This window comes from Balaenoptera physalus, assembly GCF_965194825.1.
Source record: "Balaenoptera physalus genome assembly, chromosome: 16".
In the NCBI taxonomy this organism is placed as follows: Eukaryota; Metazoa; Chordata; class Mammalia; order Artiodactyla; family Balaenopteridae; genus Balaenoptera; species Balaenoptera physalus.
In genome coordinates, this window is record NC_138898.1 from 227,370 (window position 1) to 248,915 (window position 21,546).

Below are 21,546 nucleotides of genomic sequence, written 5' to 3' on the forward strand. Positions count from 1 at the left end.
GCGGGAATATTGGGAGCACGGGGAGAGAGAGCCAGATAACGAGCTGATTGGCAAGTGAGTAAACAGCAATTGCTTGACGAAAAAACGTTTATGGTGCAATTAGCAGCTGTGCCATAAATAAAAGTTTAACTGTGTTTATTATAAACTTGTTGAGCCACAGGAAACAGCTCTCCATGACTGAGCCAGTCTTTAAAACTCTGTTTACTTGGTGAAATGTCTTGTGTGCGACGCATAATTAAGTGCGCTCTCAGCCTTGGAAGGTGATCTTTCTTCCGCTCTCCAGCCCTCTAACCCATCTCTCTGTACCCAGCCCTATTCTGAGCGGTACCAGGCCCCTGAAGCCTGGACGGAGAGGAACTGACCCCTCCCAGGACCCCCTACAGCCTCTGCTCCTAGAAGCCGGGCTGTGACGCAGGTGACGTCCCCCCTGGGCTCCAGGTTCCCAAAGTGTCCTTCCAACTGGGCCGGTGGGCCTGGAGGACAGGGTGTGACCAGCTCAGCAACAGTCCGCCTGGCCCTCGCGACCTTCCCCAGATGCCTTTGCCCGGTACCCTTCCCTTCTCTGTAGCGCTCCCTCATCCTGAACGCTGCCTGGAACCCTCAAAGCCCTCCCTCCGCCCAGCTCCCACAGCCCGCTCACTCCCTCCGCCAGCCGGGGGTCAACTTCCTTCAGCAAGCTGGCTCCTCACGCCACCCCCCATACCATCAACACGTAGATGACGATACACGCTCGGGACTCTGCCATCCTCCCCAGAGGAGCATCTCTGAAATTGGTTTGTATCATCTCTCCGCATGTCTTCATTGGTTTACCATCTACATACATATCCAAGACCAACGCGTAACACTCTTTGCAGATTAGTTAATGTGATCACACAGAACAAAACCCTTTGCAACTTGCCTTTACCGATCAGCATTGCTGTTGAGGTCTATCAGGGCTGATCTGGCTGATCTTAACCCCTGTGTGGCGTTGTACAGCATGAATAACACACACCTCTGTGTTTTCCTGCTGAGGGACACCCAGGTCCACTTTTTTGTCATGACAAATCCGTTTTTAATGACCCTGTCTCCTTGCTGCTGGGTGCAGCCGATGACCCTGGGTGCCTCAGGTAGCCCTGGTGCACAGACAAGGCTCTGCAGGGCTGGAGCTAGATGTGGTCCCCATGCCGCAGCAACCACTCACGTCTACCCACTCACACTTGGAGTATCTGAGTTGTCCCTTTTGCCAACCTCATGTGTTTCCCAGGTGACCAGTGAGGCAGGAGCTGTAGAGACAGCCTCAGGGACTGGCGGGAGGGACCCACACTCAAGTTTCCGATTGGGCGGCCAAGGGCCCAGGACTTCAGGACAGTAAGGAGGGCAGGAGAGGCTTGTCCTGTGCCTGGAACGTTCTGCACACCAAACCCGCCCTTTCACACCCACTGACATTGCTGCCCCCGCCCCCCAGGAGGGTTGCAAGGATCACTCAGCACCCGTAGGGCCGCTTCTTCATCTGGGGAGAGACGGAGGCAGCAAGCAGGTCCCCAAAAGCAGCTTTCCGCTGCCAGTCTCTCTGGAAAGCTCATCTCTGCACAGCCTGTGTTGCCTTTTTTTCTATTCAGTGGTGATTTTCTTGTTGATCTGTAAGTATTTCCCCATACTGGGGGAGTAACCCTTGCTGGGTAAACAAATTCCACATCCAGCTGGGGCTCCCCTCTTTCCTTCGGTCACAACACTTTACACCCTAACCCCTGGACCTGCTCCCCACGCGGTCCCCCTGCCTGCAGCACGGGCTCCCTGGGCCTCCTCTGGGAAGAGTTGCCCCTCGGCACGCTGTGCTGCACACGTTCTGGGTGTTTTTTAGAACTTGTCATCATAGAAGGAAAGGGGCGACGTTGCCACCCCAGAAAGCAGGAAAGACAAGCACTTTTTGGTGTCCTGAGGCAGGCTCTGCATGTTTGTGTCTCTCCCCCCAGGCAGGGGTGCCTGGAGGAGGGTGCAGTGTGGGGAGGGCTGGCCAGAGACCTGGGAGCTGAGCGTGTCTGAGGGCCCCAGGGCAGGACTCAGCTCACGGGGAGAGAAGGCATCTGCTCGCAGCCAAGCCACCCCCACTCCTGTCCCTGCCCCTGTCCTCCCCACCCCAGATGGACCTTCCGAGCTCCCCAGCAGCCCTGCACTGCATTCCGCTGTCTGGGCATTGACACCTATTCTGGACACGTCTGTCCCCCAAGACTGTGGGCTCTGCGAGTGCAGGGCTCGCACCTGTTTATAAGTAAATGCGTTTATCTCCAGCCACAGGTGGCTATACCGGCCCGCAGGTGCACCCGCCTTCCCCTCTGCGCGGAGGGTCTGAGGAAGGCCCCCAGCATCCGGTCAGAGGGCCACCAAGCACAGCACTCATCAAGCCTGAGAATGATGGCACAGAGGTGAGCTGCCCCTTTAATTTCTTCCCAGGCAAAGCCTCCAGACTACAAAAACATTTTCATTTAAATTCTCATTCCACATTCATTCACAGAGCAGCTCTGAGCAGGGATTTCATTAAAGGCTTTAATAGATTTTATAGGACTTGTCACATCCGGAAGGTGATGGAGCAAATGCATTTTCTCTGCTTCCAGAATTTCAACAGCGACTCAGAAAACAAATTTACCGTGAAAATGCAGAGCAATCAGCCTCGTACCAACAAGGAGGAAGGAGCCTCGCTCCAGGTAAACAGCGCACGGGTGACCCGCCCTCACTGCCCCGGACACCAGGGCCACGGCCACCGTGGAAATCAGATGATGGTCGAGGCCCAGGGTGTGCAGAGGATTTTGTCTGGAACAAGGGAACAAGGGGGGTCCCCTGTGGCAGCACGCCCAGCAGGACGGAGCCAGGCACCTCGCCTGGGATCCGGCGGCATGGTGGGCAGGGCTGCCCTCTGTGTCCACAGGTCCCTTGGTCTGAGGCAGGGGAAGCAGCTTGAACTTTGACCTTTCCCGCAGGACCCCGGGTCCTCAGACGGGGGGCGGAGGGCGGTTGTGGGACAGCTGCCACTTAGCTCACCCACGTCAGAACAAAGATACACAAGGGGGGTGGTCAGCTCATAAAGATTTGTCCAGACTGTCCTGCTGTTAAAACTTTCCATCCAGGAAAACCAGGCTCAGCCCCTCAGCCCGCCGTCTGGGTCCCCGAATTCTGCTGTCACCAGCAGAACCAGTCTCTGTCCTTGGATGGCCCTCCCCAGCCAGGGCACTGGTAGCCTGCGGGGTGGGCCTCCTGTGGTCCTGGACCCTCCCCACAGCCGCCCCAGGGAACCTTCTCCTTCAACCCGGCCAGGAGCTGTGCGGCACCCCCTTGCACACCGCCTCCCACGCTGCCCCCACGCTGCTCTGCGCCACCCTCGGTGGCCCCGGGTCCCCTGCTCCCCACACACCCGGGCGCCGCCATCAGCAGCTCCTACTGGACGACGGTCAAGCCCCTCTCTGCGTCTGCAGCAGACCCAGGCTCCTTCTCCCATCCCCGCATCTGCACGTCAGGGCCCCGCCCACGAGGACCTCGCCCACCTGGACCCTGAATTTCCAACAGCTAGGCCCGGTGTTCAGGGCATTATCAAAGCAGGGTGCCAAAAACAATTGTTTTAATAATTGGGCTTTTTCTCCCAGAAGTTTCCAAATTGTCATCCTGGGGCAAATCGTCAATGCTTAGGACTTTGTTACACCAACTAATGGCTTAACGTTGTTTTAATGTTGAATTTTACATCAAGGAGCATCCTAACTTTTTGGGTGTGCTGAACGAGTGAACGAACAAATGAGTGAAGGACGGAGGGGGCAGCAAGGGGCCCTCATTCTGGTCCCCCCTCTGGGAGGAGGGGGGACCCCTCCCCAGCCCCACAGACCCTGCTCTGTTCATCTCCACACGCCAGCCTCAAGCCCCACTGCCCCAGGGACCAGATTACTGGGCAGTCCCGGGCAGGAAAGGCCATCACAGACGGGTCCAGCTCGCGGTCAGCTCATTTCACACGGGCCCTTCCCCTCGGCCTCCGAGCCCTCTAGCCCCTCACCCCACCCTGCACCCTGGGGGGCTCTGTCCAAGTCCCCTGGGGAGTCCTCGAGCCACCCATTCCTAAGTCAGTGTGTTGGCACAATACCTGGTTCCCCATCCTGCGCTGACGTGTCTGGCGTCCTGCCAGGCCCACCCTGCCCAGAGCCGGAGGTGACCTGCAGGTGTGCCAGTGGACCACCTGCCTCTGGGCTGCTGGTGGGATCTGTCCAACGGGGAGCCCCCAGGAGATCAGGGCGCCGTCCTCCCTGCACGGGCCTCACTCCCAGGTCTCAGCTCCTGTTGGGCAGGTTCTCGGGTCCCCTCAGCTCTAAGGGTGGACCCCACTTCTCACTAGTGGTTTCTCTACCCCCTGCCCACACCTTAATCCCTTTATTCAGCTCTCCTCAAATTTCCCAATTTCAGGATGACGTCTTTCTGCTACTGGACCCTACCTGACACAGATTCCTAACTCGGATCTTATACCAAAATAAGTTCTAAGTGGGTCAAAGATGTAAATGTTTAAAAATAACCATAAAAGTACCGGAAGGAAGAATGCAGAGCATATTATGAGCTCACAAAACCAAACTGTAAAATTACATGGTTTAAAATTTTCTACATGGCACAACTACTTTAAACAAAGCAAAAGTCAAATAACAGACGAGGAAAAATATTTGCAAATATCTAAGGATAAAGCCTTACTATGTAAAGAGCCTGTCCAATCAATAAGACAAGGTCCGACAATCCAATAAAAAAAACTGGGTCAAGGCTGTTTACAGAACAAGGGAAACTATAACTTTAAAATAAATTAAAAGTTGTTCAACCTGACTCACGGTACGAGAAATGCAACTCTGAACAGCAGAGATGCTCTTAGATTGCAAAGATCCAAAGGTTTCCTAACACAGCTATGCTGGGAGGCTATGGGGGACAAACCACTTGACTCACTGACGTGGGCAGGTATGGGGCGAGCTCTGCGGAGGGCAATGTGGCAGCAGATCTTTCAAAGTGAAGACTGCCCGGCACGTTCAGGAGTCTATCCTAAAGCCTGCCCGCCACTTGCAAAGGCACAGGTCCAGGGACATCGTTGGTGACACTGTCCATGAAAAAAAGACCACCTAAATGTCCATCAGCAAGGGCTAAGCAACACTGTGGACGGGACTGCCCTGCCCCGTGTGGACAGGCCCGTGGGAGTGAGCTGTCTGTGGTGCTCAGAACGGCCTGCAGGCCCGCAGGCCACTGATGGAGGGACCACAGGTCCCTGGGGAAGTGGGGGAGAGGGGTTCTTTTTCACCACGTCCCTCCTTGCTGGGCCATTTTCTTCTTGAACCATCTGCATGTACAGCCTATTCCCCCTCCCAAAAAAATAAAAATAAAATATATTAAAATATTTAAATACACATTGTTTAATTTCCAATCCTCTAGCTTATCCACTCAGGATAAGAGGCTCTGACCCTGGGGCCTGCGGATGGGGACCCCCAAGTAATTCTGAAGTGTTGGTGGCCGGGGCTGGGGGCAGCCTCTCTGAGAGTCTAGCGGGCGTGTTCCGCCCACCCCACAGAGGGGCCCCAAGAACGCTGGCAGCTGTCCTGAGGGTGAATGCGGCGAGACGCTGCCCCCCTCTGGAGGGTGAGGGAGGGGACTTGGTCTGGGGACCCAGGGGGGTCCCCAAGACCCTGTTGAAATGGGGTTAGGGTTCGGGTTAGGGTCACCTGGGCCCAGTTCTGTGTGGTCGGGCTCACTGTGAGGGACCTTTCTAGAACGGCCGTGGATCCCGGGGAGGAAGTGTGGCCTGACGCCCCCCCACCAGCCCCCGGGGCTCCAGCAGCACAGAGCTCAGGCCGGGGGATCATGAGCACGGGCAAGGAGGAGGGTCCCCGCAGGATGTGAGAGAGGGGCCAGGGCAGGCCTGGCTGGGGAGGACATGGGCTGCCCGTGCCCCCCTGGCCCACAGCCCCTGCTCTGCCCGGGGCGCAGGCCCAGCCAGAGGCCTCAGAGCGGCCGTGAGTAGACACGGGAGACATGCTTCTACACAGCGGGGTCTGCACCGCAGCCAGTGTGTCTATACTGCAGAGCGTCCTCCCTGCACCTCCCCCAATGCATCCACCTTGCAGCGCGCACGCAGTGACGCAGCTACACTGCAGCGCACTCGTCCTCCAGCGCGTCTAACAGCGGGGGCATCCGCCTCGTGATCTGTCTCCAAACACACGTGTGTCCGTACAGGCACACATCTAAGCCACCCTCAACGCCCAGCCTTCTTCCACACGGCCTCCCCTGGCCTCCCTGCAGGAGCCTCCGCGCACAGACACCCACCCTGCTCTCGGCCCGGGAGTTAGCACACAGCGAGTGAAATAATAGCTTTTGACACGAGGGCCAAGATTTTACCTTCAAAAATTTATCCTTTACCATTTTCTAGAATTAGTTGGGTTTTGGTTTTTGTTTCAAAAGCCTCATGCTGCCTTCCGGGAAAATGTCCAAACTCCTCCCAGTGACACACCCCCACCCCACCACACCCCCACCTCCCCCTCCATCCCGGGCCAGGCTGCACCTCCCACCAGGCTCCGCCTTTCCTGCAGGCCCTGCACTGCCTTCTTCCCTGTCTGGAGCACCCTGGCGCGTGCACTGTTTGTGTTTCCTGGCCCCCCTACCAGCCCTAGCAGAAGCCCACAGACTGGGGGGCTTAAAACAACAGAGATTTATTCTCTCACAGTCTGGAAGGCAGATTTCCAAAATCAAGGTGTGGGCAGGGCCACCCTCTCTCCGGAGGCTATAGCTGAGGCTCCTTCCTCACCTCTTCCAGCTTCTGATGACCCCAGATGTTCCTTGACTTACAGACACATCACCCCAATCTCTGCCTCTGTCATCACCTGGCGTTCTTCCTGTGTCTTCCGTGTCTGTGTCCAAATTTCCCTCTTTTAATAAGGACTTGAATGCAACTAGTCACATCTGCAAAGACCTGACTTCCAAATGAGGTCGCCTTCACAGGGACTGGGGGTCAGGACTTCAACATGTCTTTCTAGGGACACAATTCACCCCACAGCAATCATTAATGAAGAAACCAGTAACATTTTACAACCCAGATCAAAGAAGAATCCAAACCACAGACACATCCACGGGCAACCCAGAATCCTGAAATGAATTTGTAAGTACAAGCAAGACCGGTCAGTACCCAAAGGGCAATCATCAATTGTTTTCCACTGGACAAAATTAATTTGCATTTCTATGAACAAGAATTGTTTGCATTACTATCAATTTTCTGCCATTGCAGAGCTATAAAACAGTTCAAAGATAATGAAAGACAAAAAATCTGGAAGAGTGAGCCAACAGGACACCCAATACATTTTTTGACATTTCAAAGTCTTTTGCAATTTATCCTGACAAAATTTCAAACACACACAAAAATAGAGAGAAGAACACCAGTACCGCCCACGTGGGCATTGCCAAACTCTAAGATCAGCTCCGGCCACCTTTGTTTCGTCTATTCTACACCCACATCCGCAAGATCATCTTGACGCAATTCCCAAACACGATCACATCATTTCATTCATGAGTATTTCCATGAGCAGTCTGCAAAGGCTTTCAGAGAGAGACAGGACATGATCCTACCGGCTTTTAGAAAAATCACGCTCGTTACCAAGTAGAGAAGGGACTAAAGGAAGAGACTAGGAGGAGGCAGGAGGGAGGACTCCACCACACCACACACACACGCACACGTGCGTGCACACAAAACATGCAGTGTGTGCACGTGTGTGGATACACCGCACATGCGCGCGCGCACACAGGTCCACACGCAGGCATGCACACAGCACGTGCACGCACACCACAGGTGCCTCTGCATACTTGCGTGCCCACCACACGAGCCCCCCTTCTTGGATGACACCTTCACACAGAAATATCAGGTCCCCAGAGCCCCTCAAGCTATGCAGGCCTGAGCCCTGTGGCTGCCCTCAGCTCCTGCCTCGTCTGTCTAACCTCTTGGCTCCAAGCAGCCTCCGGCTACCCAGACTTCTCTCCAGCCTCCAAAGACCCCCGGCTGCTCTCCTCTGCTATCTGGAAATGTAGGATTTGACCACACAGCGTTGCCCTCCAAGCTCCCCGCTGCCCCTGCGCAGCTGAGCAGGAAGCCAACTGAGGCTTCAGGCAGGGACCAAGTCCAGGCCCCCCACAGGGGCCCAGGTTAGTTTAGACACTTGAGACCCATTAAGCCCCTCCCCACAGACCTCTGCACCTCCCCCATCACCATGTCAGCTGGCAGCTGAGAGTCCGGCCTAGGTCTCCCAGCACCAGGGCTCCCCTTCTTCCTGCCCTCAGGGCTGCTGGCACCCACAACTGCCCTCCAAGCCACACCCCCACGTTCAGCCAGTCCGTCCCCAGGCCCTGCCTGCCAGGGCTCTCCTCCCCACCAGGCTGGCGTCTTAGCAGCTCCATTTCCCACCAGCCACCTACTGCCAGCCTCGACCCTTCCGTCCACCTTCTGTCCAGCAGCCATTGAAACGCAATGTGACCGTGTCACTGCTCTGCCTAAAACCCTCTTTGGCCCCAGGTCTCCTCCCAGTGCAGCCCTGCCTGCCCTGCCGCCTCACCCCTCCCCAACTCCAGCCACGCACCCCAGCCTCTCCCGCTCCCCCTCATGCTCCTCCATCCCTCCCTGAACCCTAGGAGTACAGCTCAGAGGCCACCTCTCAGGGCTGGCCCGTCCAGACAAGCCTCTAGCATGACGAAGACCAACTCCAGATGGGGCTTCCCTGAATCCCTGGGCCACGCCCCTCAACAGGAGCGCACACCTGGGTTGAATGAAGCCCTGCCACCAAGCCTGGGGTTCCACCATGGGGCCTTCGTTGGGTGTGTCCAGGCTAGACTTTGGGAAGGGCGGTGAGGCTCCTGGGCTAGGTCACAGGACATCCCCCTGGGTCACCCCCCAGGCCATCGGTCCCAAATCCTCGGCAGCAGTGCTCAGAATTGGCCACTGGGGGTCAGGGTTGAGCTGCACGATGAGAACCCGGCTCCGCTGGAAATGGAGAGACCCCACCCACCCACCCAGCCCTGGGGAAAATGGCTACCCCTGCGTGGTCAGGCAGAGCTGATCCGGGAGGGCCTCTTGGAAGAGGGGGGCTTCGAGGTGCTTCCCTCACGACAGAGCTCCACACCTCGGGCGAGCGGCTGGCCACCAGGTTTCCCAGCTCCCTGCACACGCTGGTGACCCCCTCACACGGCCTCCTGTCCCACTCACAGCGGACGTGAGGCCAGAGTTCACTCCAAGCCCCCATCTAGCTGCCGGAGCCCAAGGCTGAAACCCCGGACCAGGCCCAGAGCAGCACGGGCAGGTGGGACCGGGGCGGGGCTCCTTCCAGCATCAAAGGCACTGAGTGGGGCAGAGCCCTTGCCCGCATCATCTCAACTTAACCTCTCCACACTGTGAGGCCGGAGAAGTATGATCCCCACTGGACAGGTGAGGAAATGGAGGCTCAGAGGTGTTGAGTACCTCACCCTGGGTACTCAACAGCAAGGACAGAGCTGGCTCTAGACCTGCACTCCCGACCGTCGCCTGGAGGTGTGGACAGACCTCAGGGGAGACCTGTCTCCACAGCACAAGTGCCAGCTCTGCTCAAGCCCACACTCCTCCACCCTGGGAAGGAAGCTGGGCCTCGGAGTTTCCAGCCGCTCTAGCATCTGCCAGGCTCCTGAGAGCACCACGGGGCCAGCCCCTGGGCGTCCGCCCATGGACACTGCTGACGGCGGCAGGTCCCTCGGGAGCTACACCTGCCTGTTGCTCAAGGATGGCACCTGCCAGGGGACCCCCCACCAGAGCCTCCTGCTCTCGCCTGTGAAGTGGGGCCAGAGCAGCCCTGCCTCCTGGGTCACCGTGGGATGGAGAAGGCACGGATGTGCCAGGGCTCTGCCAGTGCCTGGCACACAGCAGGCATTTAAACCAGAGGAGACAGACCAAGGGGATCAGCAGAGGGGCCTCGGGCCTGGGTGGCGACGGGGGGACAGGGGCTGTCTTCTGGCCAAGCCCAGGCCTGGCCACACCAGGCAGCCTCCCCTGGGGGCAGCATCCTCTCACGTCCCCCCCGAGACAGGCCCCCCGGGTAAGTGGTTTGTCCAGGACCAAGGGGTTTCCTGGAATGTGGACGTTCAGGCCTGAAACGTGGACAGTCACAGGTAAACGGGGGGGGCCGGCCACCCGCCGTCCCAAAACGGGGACATTGGCGGTGACAGGGTCACGGGCAGAGAGGCCCTCGAGAGGACACAAAGTGGACACGGGGAAATGTCCCTGAACGAGACCTGTTGGGACGGGGTTGCCATGGTGACAGGAGCACCCACACATGGGCAGGGGCGGGTGGGAACTGGCCCTGCTGCTGACTCAGCAGGGCTGGGTGGGGGGCCCACAGCCTCCTCCGGACCCGGCAGTGCCTGGAGCACCAAGAAGAGGCCCGGGAAGCAAAGACACCCAGGTCCTGGGCGCCAGACGCAGTTCTGAGGACACAGCGGCCACACTCCGGGCCTCAGTCCGGCAAGGACATAGAGAAGAAGCCCCTGAAGTACCTGCAGGGCCTCTGGGCACAAGAAGGTGGCCCTGATCGGGGCAAGAGGCCACCACGCAGCCGGGTCCCGGCTGACACCGCCACACGTCAACCAGCTCCTCCGTGCCCAGGCTGGGCTGGGCTCTGCTCTGCTCCAAGGTGGAGCCATGAACTCCATGCCCACAGCCCCTGCGGACCCTGATCTCCCCTCAGGGGCCCTCCCAGACCACGTTGGCCCCTCCCAAGACACCCTCGCCCAGCCCAGCCTCTGACCTCCTCTCTACCACTGCCAAGTCCACCACCACGGCACGAAGGAGCTGTCTGCACAGGCAACGTCCCCACGCACACGTGCTGCCTTCCCACCCTCCCGAGTTCCCGGCTGATGCCAACGGAAGCTAAAATTGTGGTGGGTGAGGTGAGGGGAGCTGCCCTGTCTGGATTCAAACCTCTGTCCTCCCCCAGCGCCAAAAAAACCGGTGCCCAGGGCCTATGCAGCTGGACTCTCCCCACAGATGCTGTAGGACCCAGCAGGCCAGGCCAACCGGGTCAGCGGGGCTGTCCCTCCCTCCCCACTGCGACCCACAATTTGGAGCCAGATGGGGGCTGAGGTCCCAGGCAAGGAAATCTGAGCTCCGCCCAGGCCCCAGGCCTCACCTGGGCCCCGGCACCAGCCGAGAGTCAGAGTCGAGTCGCCCTCGCGACCTCCACACCCACAGCTGCGGGAGGCCTGCTGTGCAAGCTCCAGACGTTGAAAACCCGCTCCTGCCAGGTCGTCCTCTCCTGCTGGAAGCTCCCACCACCTGCCATCCCTGAGGACGGAGGAAGGGAGCCTCCCTAGAGCCCAGGGCTGAGCGCACCGTGGGGGTGACAGGGTGGTCCCAGACCCCAGCCCAGGGCTCTGTGGAGGGTCGGGCAGAGAGGAGAGATGTGTGTCCCACGGGACACACGACCAAAAGGGCCAGGACAAAGGGCTTCTAGACCTGAGTCATCACTCACAGTTCCAGCCAGCTCAGACCCTCAGCCAGAAGCCCCTCCCCCACCCCAAGCCAATGGCTCTAGGCTGGGTAGAGCCGCAGTCCTCAGCTGGGCCGGTGGGTCCAGCCCCCCCTCCTGACCGCTGCCAGGGTGACAACAAAATGGTCCTCCCACGAGCCCTGGAAAGAGGCTCCCCACCCCGGGCCGGGCACGCAGAGAGGCAACACTGTCTGTTATGTGGCCCAGCAGAGCTCATGCGAGCACAGGACCAAGGGCTGGGGGGGCGTCCAGGGCAGCCCCACCATTAGGAGACCCGGGTCCCCGAGCTGCGGGTGCCTCCCTCTGGTCCTGGTGGCACCCCTCCTTCAGGTACTCGCTTGTGCAGCCAACGCCCAGCCCTGCTCAGAGCCCAGGATGCTGCCTCCCCGGGGCCCCTGCCCGGCCGAGCCCCGCCCCCTCCCCGGCACTGCCCCCCTGTACCGTCTCCCCAGCCCTAGGCGTGGCCCCTCGCAGACCCCCACGTGCTGATCGGCACTCCTGCCACAGAAGCCCTCCCAGCATCGGGTCCTGCAGGGCCCTCAGAGCCCTGCGGACACCAGGCCTCCCCAGGGGTCGCCCACAGCAGGACCCCAGAGGCCACGGAGAAGTCCTGGCGGTGGACAGTGCCCTGGCGGTGGACAGTGCCCTGGCAGAGGCCCCTCCCGGGGTTCTGAGCCTTGTGGGAGAGCCTCGGGCGCGCAGACGAGACACAGCAGGGCGGCGGGGTGCTGCCCCGTGCAGACCTGAGGGGGCCCAGAGGTGCGTTAACAAGCCACATGTGCACGTGTCAGCCTGAGGGGGAGCACGCTGAAACACACACGTGTTCACCACACGTGTGCATCAAGCATGTGACCACGGGGCTCCCGGCCTGCCCTGGCCACCTCCCCCATCACAGATCCCCCAGCGAGTGACGGCCCCTCACCTGAGCCCAGCCTTCCCCTGCGGAGGCCCAGTCTCTCAGTGACCGGGCTGGGCAGCGCCCACTCCAACCCAAATGGACGTAAAGGCAGCAGGCAGGACACCACCGTGCGCAATGTGGAACGAACCGGGAGGTTCATGCGAACGTCGGGGAGGGAGGGCGGAGCACCAGGACCTGCGGGGGGCGGGCGGGGGGGGGGGGGCATTGCGTGCTGTCCTTGGCTTCTGCCGCAGGCTCAGGCCAGGCTGCACCCTCTGAGCTTGGGGTTGGCGCCAGGCAGGGGGTAAGGGGCAGGGAACAAGCAAGATCAGAGGCCCCTGGCCCAGCAGGACCCATCACCCTGGCCCTACCAGCTGCCGGCTTGGTCTGTCCTCCCCGTCCCACGGACAGAGAGCTTGGTCCAAGGTCAGCGAATCTGGCCTCTGGAGCATCCCAGACCCACTGGGCCCAGAAAGCAGCTGAGCTGTGTGGCCATGAGGCCACGTGGAGGGAGAAGCGCTGCCCCCCTCCAGGGTCATGGGGAGGCCTGGTCTCCTGTCTGACTCAGGATTCCGCAGGAGTTGACTCGAGCATGAACCAGCCTTGCCTGCCCACCAACCTTCAGTAAGAATTCACAGACAGGGACTTCCCTGGTGGCGCAGTGGTTAAGAATCCGCCTGCCAATGCAGGGGACACGGGTTCGAGCCCTGGTCCGGGAAGAACCCACACGCCACGGAGCAACTAAGCCCCTGCGCCATAACTACTGAGCCTGCGCTCCAGAGCCCACGAGCCACAACTACTGAGCCTGCGCTCCAGAGCCCGTGAGCCACAACTACTGAGCCTGCGCTCCAGAGCCCGTGCTCTGCGACAAGAGAAGCCACCGCAACGAGAAGCCCGCGCACCACAATGAAGAGTAGCCCCCGCTCGCCGCAACTAGAGAAAGCACGTTCACAGCAACGAACACCCAACACAGCCAAAAATTAATTAATTAATTTTAAAGAAAAAAAAGAACTCATGGACAGACCCGGAAGCCAGGCTCACAGATGCTTCCTTCCTGGGTCCGCGTCTGAGCGCTCTGCCGCCCGCATACACACTCCCGCCACCCACGTGCTTGTCCAAGGGCCCAGTCGCACCTGTGACCCCCTCCCGCCCGAGACACGGAGGCACCTGCTCCCTCCCTCCCACTCCTGCCTGCGCTCTGAGTGGCCGGGGGACCAGTCCACAGACACTCCATGGGCACTAAGCCCTCCCAGGAGACAGACCCCAAGCTCACGCAGGGCAGGGGGCCCCCGTGAAGCCCCCCGCCGGGCCCAGTAGGCCTGATCGTGGTGGCTGGCGTCTGGGCAGGAAGGAGGGGACAGGGCCTTACCGCCCCCACCCCTCCTCTTGCTGGGGAGGGGAGAGGGAGCCCTCTGGTAACCGACTTAGCAACCCCCCCAGGCTGAGAAGGGCTGGTGCCCAGGGGAGCCGCACGCCTCCTCCGTGCTTCCTGCTTCTCAGCACGGGGAGGGGCCGTGCGGGCAGGGCAGGCCAGGGGCCTCAGGGCACCAGCCTCCAGCCCAGGCTGCCCCTCAAAGCTCCACATCCCGAAGGCCGCGGACGGCTTTGGACTCTGCACTCCATCCTGACCTCCAACCTTCCCGCCCCTCCCAACCCCCAGGCCAGGGCTCCTGCCAAGGCGCCCTGCTTCCCGCACCCCACACCCCTCGGACCCTCTTGGCCTAAGGACCTGGCCGACCCATCCTCCCCTCCTCAAAACCCTCAGGAAGGCCAGAGCCCGTGTCCCTAGAAGGGCGGACCAAGCTCCTCCCTCTCCCGTGGCCCGTGCCCCACACACACCTGCCAGGCCTCTCCCGTCTGCTTGGTTTCAGCACGAGCATCACCTTCTCTACAGGACCACCCTGTTGATGGACAGGTATCTCTCTGCTTTCTTCCTCCTAGAGCCCCTGACCTCCAGCTAAACCTTGCGATGCACTTGGCACTTCCCGATGTTGTTTCCTGCCTCCCCCAATAGAGGGGCGGCCCTAGGAAAGCAGGAGTTTCCCCCTCTTTGTTCACTGCTCTTTTCCTAGAGGAATACTTGCAGAGCAGACAAATGACTCTGGGCCCAGGGCTGGGATATTTCGGAGCTGGCTGAGCAGGAGCCCCTGTGGGACCCCAGTCTGGCTGCCCCAGGCCTCTCCCACCGGCCCTGAGCCCAGGGTCTCCCTCCTGGCCTAGCCCAAGGAGATCAGGAACCGTCAAGAACCCCCAAGCCATGACCTGCCCCTGGGGACGGCTCAGTGCCACTAGTGCTGAAGGAGAGAGAGGCAGCTGGGCGCCGGGTGGCAGGGCCAGGGGTGCGAATGGCTGGGTTTGAAACGGGCCCTCTCAGTTTTGCAGAGTTCTCTCTCTGCTTCCCTGGAATGCGCTCTGAATCACCTGTCTCTTCTCAGTGAGCTAAGCCTCCCAGCTACCTACTTAGAGTCAGCACTTACCGTTCAGGGCTATCTTCTGAGCCCTCAGTAGGAGAGCAAGAGAGGGGACGGGCCTGGGGCCAAAGCACACACAGAGGCACGCAGGGACGCACGCATCCGCCCGCGCCTGCGCGTGTACGCGTGTCTGCGTAAGTGCGTGCGTCTGCCGCGTGCATCTGTGTGATGTGTGCACGTGTGTGTGTGTGTGAGACGACCATCAGGTTCAGGTGGAAGGTGGTTGCCACACCAGGTGAATCACACACAGCTGTGAAAGCCGCTCGACTGAGCTTGCCCGTGACTCGACGCTGTCTCTGGTCTCCAGGCCCACCAGCCACACTGGGCTGGGTCAGGGCGGCTGCACCCCCCTCCCTTCTCCCTCCTCCCTGCGCAGGGGTGGGGAGGGAGGCTCACCGCCAGGACCTGCTTCCCCCCCGCCCAACAGCAAGCGGCTGCACAGAGCGCGCACACGCGCGCACACACACTCACACTCACACCGCGCAGACTCCCACGGGCTCCCATTGCGCAGGCCCCAGCCCCCAGCCCCCAGCCCCCAGCCCCCGGAGACCAGGCAGAGGCCTCGCCCCTCCCCTGCGGCCCCCACCTCTCTCTCCACAGCCTGAAAGCCCTCACAGGCTGGTTGGAAACAGCCGATTCATTTCTGAAAATGGAACTCATCTCCCCAGGATGACACGCACACAATGCCCCACCCACGTGCAGACAAAGCCCCCTGCTGCCCCGAGGGCCAGAGAGCAGAGGCTGAGGCGCCCCCCACCGCTGGGCCGGCGTGAGGGGCACCTGGGGGGTCACCACACCTGCAGGTCTGGTGCCCCCTCCTCAGCCCCCCCAACCCCTGCTGCCCCGGGGCCCCCATCCTCTCAGCTTCCACCCCCAGCCCCCTCAGACGTGACGGGCCGGGTGGGGAGCCAGCAGCCCCCAGGACAGACTCAGGAGAGCAGAGAGCAGGCTGAGAGGGGCTCGGAGCCCCAGACCCTGGCAGACACTGGTGGGGTGAGCAGGGACCCCAGACTCACGGTTTGCCTCAGAGGAAGCCAGGGCCATGCTGGGAAACCGCCGGGAAGGTTCTTGTAGCTCTGGCACTGCCTGCTCCTCCTGGGGCTTGAGGGGAGACCTGCCTAGAGCAGCCCGGCCCCGGGCAAGTCTGGGGTGGCATTTGGCATCCTGCTGAGCTGGGGCAAGAGCAGGAGGGGCATGAGGGTGAAGAGCCCCCGTCACAGGCCCACGCTCGGGGGGCACCAGTCGGCCATGTGCTGGCTGGCAGGCAGACAGAGCCCCGGGCCCCCCCAAGACACTCAGGAAATAGGGACCCCCAGCACCCATCCCGCGGGACACCCACAACCAGGCCCAGAGGGGTGAGCCCTGCCCCACCCCCAGGACAGCCGCTGAGCGACAGGAGGCCTGGGCCGCTCCCTACAGGCCCAGCACCAGGGCAGTGGTCAGCCATTCACCCCCCAGGCCAGCCCGCACGCCGGCTCACACATAGGCCACACGGTCAAGGGGAACACGCGGCCCATACGCCAGGCCTGAGCCTCTCTCCGTCCTGTCTCTGGTGTCCAGGAGCTGTGACCTGACCCAGCACCCCTCCCCACGCACGAACCCCCGCAAATCACGAAAGTCAGCCCCAGATGCAGGGGCCTCTCCTCACACTCACCCATCCCCTGGCCTCGGTGGGTCTCAGGCTGGGGCACCAATGACCAGTCCAGAACTTGTCCCACCCAGACCAGAGGGCAGCTCCCTCCCTCCCAGGCCCAGCTGGTCACCTTCTCTCTGCTTCTCAAAGAGAATCTCCTCGTCCAAAGCTGTGAAGCTCGTGTAGCCCACGTGGGACCATGAGTATCCCGAGGAAAGTTCTAGCCCCGGTGCCCCCGTCCCCACCTCACACCAGAAACAAAAGCCTGTGTGTAGAGGCCGCTTGGAAGCACGGGGTTCTTGGGGGACCGGGGGAGTAGGGGTCCCACCTGGGGGCAGCCCACTGGACGAAGGCTCGGCCCTGCTGGACAGCTGGAGCCCCTGGCCAAGGCTCGCAGCCCTCGGTCTCCCAGAGCCTGCAGTGCTCGCAGCCCAGGGCTCCGCGACAGCTGGGGGACCCCCCCACCCGCCTCCTGACACATAGCAGCGCTGCCACGAGGCTGGAGACTCTTCAGGAAGCCAGCTCCCTCCGAGGCTGCCAGCGAGCAGGTCCTAAAAGCCCCCCAGGTGGTTAAGGACGGACTGGGACGCTGGCAGGGGGCCCATCGGTGGGGGCCACACCTCCCCCCTCCACCCCTGAGGCCGCCTGAGCTGGCCACCACCACATGTCACCCAGGCCACCAACTTCTGGCCATGTGTCTCCAGACAGGTCAGTGAGGAAAAGTGCTGGTGGCCACACACAGAGGGTCTGCAGCTTGACTGGGAGGGCACCGCTCCAGGACTCCCGATTCGAAGGGGGCCAGGAATATGATGGGAGGTGCATTTTCGAAGGGACTGTCTTGACTTATGTAGCTTGTGCTTTGGGGTGTGGCCGGGACAGGGGCTGGGGTCGGGGTGGGGGGGCAGATCCAAGCCCTCCCTTCCCAGAAGGGTGGTTGGCAGCTGCTCTCTGCAAGAGGAGGGGGCCTTGGGGGAGGAACCCAACCGGCCGAAAGTGCTGCCCAGGAGGAGGTGCCCACGCACTCTGCCAGGCTCTCTCTTGCCACTGGAAAGGGGTGGATGGAGAGAGACGCCATGAATCCTTGACCCCGGCAAAGTGGCCACGGCTTCTGCCAGAGAACTTGAGGCAGCTACCATTCTAAGCTGACAGCCAGATCCCAGAGTTTCTGGTTGTTTCTTTCTCAGAATCCAGCCCAAGGAGGCCCCTGCCCAGATTCCCAGCTCAGAAGCACCTCCCACCTGCCCAGGGCACAAACCATTATCGGTCCTGCCTCACGATGGAGGCCACGGGGCCGGAGGGCCTGGACAGCCGAGGCTCCCCCTTGCCAGGCACAACGGGCGCCGGCCTCTCTTGGGACAACGGCACCAGACACAGCGTCGCGTTCCCTGAGCCGCTGCCGGCTCTCCACGAGCTCCTGTCAGTGGTGTACTCTGTCATCTGCGCCGTGGGGCTAACGGGCAACGTGGCCATCATCTGTGTGATCCCCGAGCGCCCAAGATGAAGACGGTGACCCACGCGGTCATGCTGAACCTGGCCACCGCCGACGGACTCTTCACACTGGTGCTGCCCACCAACATCGCCGAGCACGTGCTGCAGCGCTGGCCCTTTGGGGAGCTGCTCTGCAAGCTGGTGCTGGCCATCGACCACTGCAACATCTTCTCCAGCGTCTGCTTCCTGGCCGCCGCGAGCATGGACCGCTACCTGGTGGTGCTGGCCATGGCGCGGTCCCGCCTCATGCCCCGGCACACTGTCCGCGGGGCTAAGATCGCCAGCCTGTGCATCTGGCTGGCTGTCACTGTCTCAGTGCTGCCCTTCTTCACCTTCGCCGGAGTCTACAGCCATGAGCTGCAGGTCACAAGCTGCGGGCTGAGCTTCCCATGGCCTGAGTGGGCCTGGTTCCAGGTGAGCCGCATCTACACGCTGGTGCTGGGCTTCGCGGTGCCCGTGTGCACCCTCCGTGTTCTCTACGCGGACCTGCCGCGGAGGCTGCAGGCCCTGCGGCTCCACTCCAGAGCCAAGGCTCTGGGCAAGGCCAAGCGGAAGATGAGTCTCCAGGTCCTGGCTGTGCTGGCCGTGGGCCTGCTCTGCTGGACGCCCTTCCACCTGGCCTGTCGTGGCCCTGACCACAGACCTGCCCCAGACGCCACTGGTCACCATCATCTCCTATGTCGTCACCAGCCTCAGCTACACCAGCTCCTGCCTCAACCCCTTCCTCTAGGCCTTCCTGGACCACAGCTTGTGGAAGAGCCCCCGCCCCACGTTCCGGTGCCCGGGGGCATGAGCGCCCCTCCCTCGCGGCCCGCGCAACCGTAGAAAAGCTCTGTTCCTTTAGAGCAACACCCCACCTGTTCACATCCCATCACTATTTTCTCCAGACAGAAAGAGAAAGACCCACGAAGCCTGGCCACCGAGCCCGCAGAAGTGGCCATGGACCCACCCCTGTCTCTGCCTCCTAGACAGCCCTTGGGTGGCCAGCTGCAGGTATTCAGGTCCTGGCACAATAGACATCCTGGGGGGCACCTGGGGCAGCAAAGCCAGGTGTTGCTGTAAAAGCCGAAGGTGCACATCAAAGGAGGCCATGAAGCACACTCTCACAGCCCGAAACTCAGGTGACATTTCACCAGGAGGCCTGTGCCCGTGTCCCCTCCTGGCTCCCTCAGCAGGGCTCAGGCTCCCTTGAGCACCCCATGCCCCTTGTGCCCTTCACGCCAATGCCTGTGGTCCCCCCCATGTCCTTATTCCAGGACCTCTGGACCCCCACCGTCTAGAGGGGGCACCTGTCACTTAGACAGGCTAGCACCTGGACCCCTTCCTCCCTGAGGTGTGGCCTGCAGCCGAGACTCAGCCAGCAGGGGCTCCACACTGAGCCTGGGGGTGGCGTGGGAACACTTAGGGGCTGGCTGCTCAGAGACCATTTCTGCCACTGGTGGGGAGTCAGAGGACAAGTCCCTGAAGACCGCTTTGGTGGGCCTCGGCCAGGCTCCGCACTCTTGGCCCCATGGCTCCCAGCTGCTTCCAGGCCTGGAGCTCCAGCCTTGCCGTTCCGTAAGTCACCTGCCTGGCACCCAATAACCCTTCGACGCTTATGGGGCCCCAGGTCGGTTTTAGTGCTTGTGACACGGCTCTGGCCAGTCTGTCCAGCTGGCAAGCAGGACACACCTTTCGCCACGCGGTGAGGTGGCCCCCAGGCTGCATGGCCGCCTCCCCCCCACCCAGTCACGTGGAAGAGCTCGGGCCCACACCCCTCTCCCCTTCCCTCTCTCAGCCTGAAACAACTCAGAAGCTACCTGTGTCCTGTTATCTTTCTGACCACATGGTATTAGTAAGCCATTACTGTATAAAAAATTCCCCCCAAATTAGCAGCTCAGAACAACATTTACTAGTTCACAACTCTTGTGGGTCAGGAACCTTCCAGCAGCTCTCAGCTGGCTCCAGCTCAGGGTCTCTCACGACATTTCAGGCAGGACTTCAGCCGCGGCCCCAGTCACCCGAAGGTCGCACTGGGGCTGGAGGCGGCTCCCTCTCGTGTCCGCTGGCAGGAGGCCTCGGTTCCTGGCCCTGCGGGCCGTCCACAGGCTGCTTGGGCATCCTCCAGGGGTGGCAGCACGCCCCCAGGGCAGCGTCCGAGAGAGAGCCAGGCGGAAACCTCCACACCTTTAAGGCCTATCTGGGAAGCCATTCTGCTTCTTTCTATTCCTTAGAAGTGAGTCCCCAAGTCCCACCCACACTCAGGGGCTGTGGCCACTTCTCAAAGCGCCACTAGCACCCAGCCTCTCCCACGAAGAAGTAGCTGTTCCCGATCTGCTCTCTCACTGCGTTGCAGTCACACCTCTCCAAGCAGCAGCCGTGATTACCTCGTCAGCGCTCATCCTGCGCCCTGCGAGCTCCTCGAGAGGAGAAGCTGCGGCTCCCACACCCCAGCTAAGACCCCAGCTGGGCCGAGGCGAGGCGCGAATGCGCGGGGCGTGAACGCAGAGCAGCAGGGGCGGGCGGAGCTGTGTCAGCCGGAAGCCCACGGGAACGCCGAGCCGAGCAAGGGTCTCCCACCCCGTGCCCAGCAGAACATCTCCCTAGCACAGGAGGTGCCAACCAAGCCTCCTCAGCGGGCCCCACACTCTGTTCCCTGGGGTGGCCCCCGCCCCACACCCAGCCCAGCAACGGGAGCCACCGTCTGGCACTGGGAACTCCGTGGTGGGGACCGAGGAGAAGCAGGCCCAGCCAGGCGGTCCACGTCCGATGGGAGGGAGGGTCTTCACGCAGGGCCCGCGAGACACCAAGGCGGGGGGGAGCCGTGGGCCAGCCAAGGTTGGGGGGAGAGGAGAGCCCTCACCGGGATCCCGCCCGGGGAAAATGCCGCCCCCTCCACCGTGACTCCGGAGACGGACTGGGGAGCGCGGAGGGAGTGTCCCCGTGCTCTGGGCTCCTTTCCCAGAGAGAACTGGCCCTCTCCTTCCGCTCCCCAAATCCCCTCGCCGTGGCCCGGACCCCGGCCCGGCACCACCCGGCGCGGCCCCTGGGCGCAGTCTCCCGCGGGCCACAGCGCCCCTGGTGGGCAAAGTCCAGAGCGCCAGGTGAGCCCGCAGCTTCCCCGGTCCAGCCGATCCGCTGACCCCTCGCCCACCCGGCCTTCCCCCACTACCCCGTGAGGAAGGTTCGGCGTCCCTTCTGCGCAGGCGGGGAAACCAAGCCTCAGGGAAGCCGGGAGACCTGACCGAGCCCAGCTGGTGGGGGTTGGGCGGGGGCGGGGATTGGGGCGAGGAGAGGGGCAGGGGACGGAGGTGGGGATGCAGGCTGGAGGCCGGGTCGGGGCGGTGGGGCGTGGAGGCGGGGGCGGGGCTGGAGGCAGGGGGCGGGGTCGGAGGTGGGAACCGAGGTGAGGTCTGGGTGCAGGTGGGGAGGACGAGCCAGGCGTGGTCCCGCTTCCGAGGTCCCGCGGGCTGCCGGCCGGGCCCTCAGCCCTGCCTGGACGGGGACGAGCGCAGACGCCCGCTGTGGGGTCGGCCTGGTCGGCAGGAGCCC

The 21,546-nt window shown here is 61.7% G+C and overlaps 1 protein-coding gene across 1 annotated transcript; it reads left to right on the top strand.

The window, feature by feature from the left end:
- The first annotated feature begins 16,930 nt into the window (after window positions 1–16,930).
- NPBWR2 (neuropeptides B and W receptor 2) lies at window positions 16,931–18,931 on the top strand. The gene is given in 4 exon segments (XM_082428832.1): window positions 16,931–18,008; window positions 18,011–18,635; window positions 18,637–18,742; window positions 18,746–18,931. Coding segments are annotated over 4 exon segments (999 nt in total). The 5' UTR covers window positions 16,931–17,803; the 3' UTR covers window positions 18,809–18,931.
- The last annotated feature ends 2,615 nt before the right edge of the window (window positions 18,932–21,546 follow it).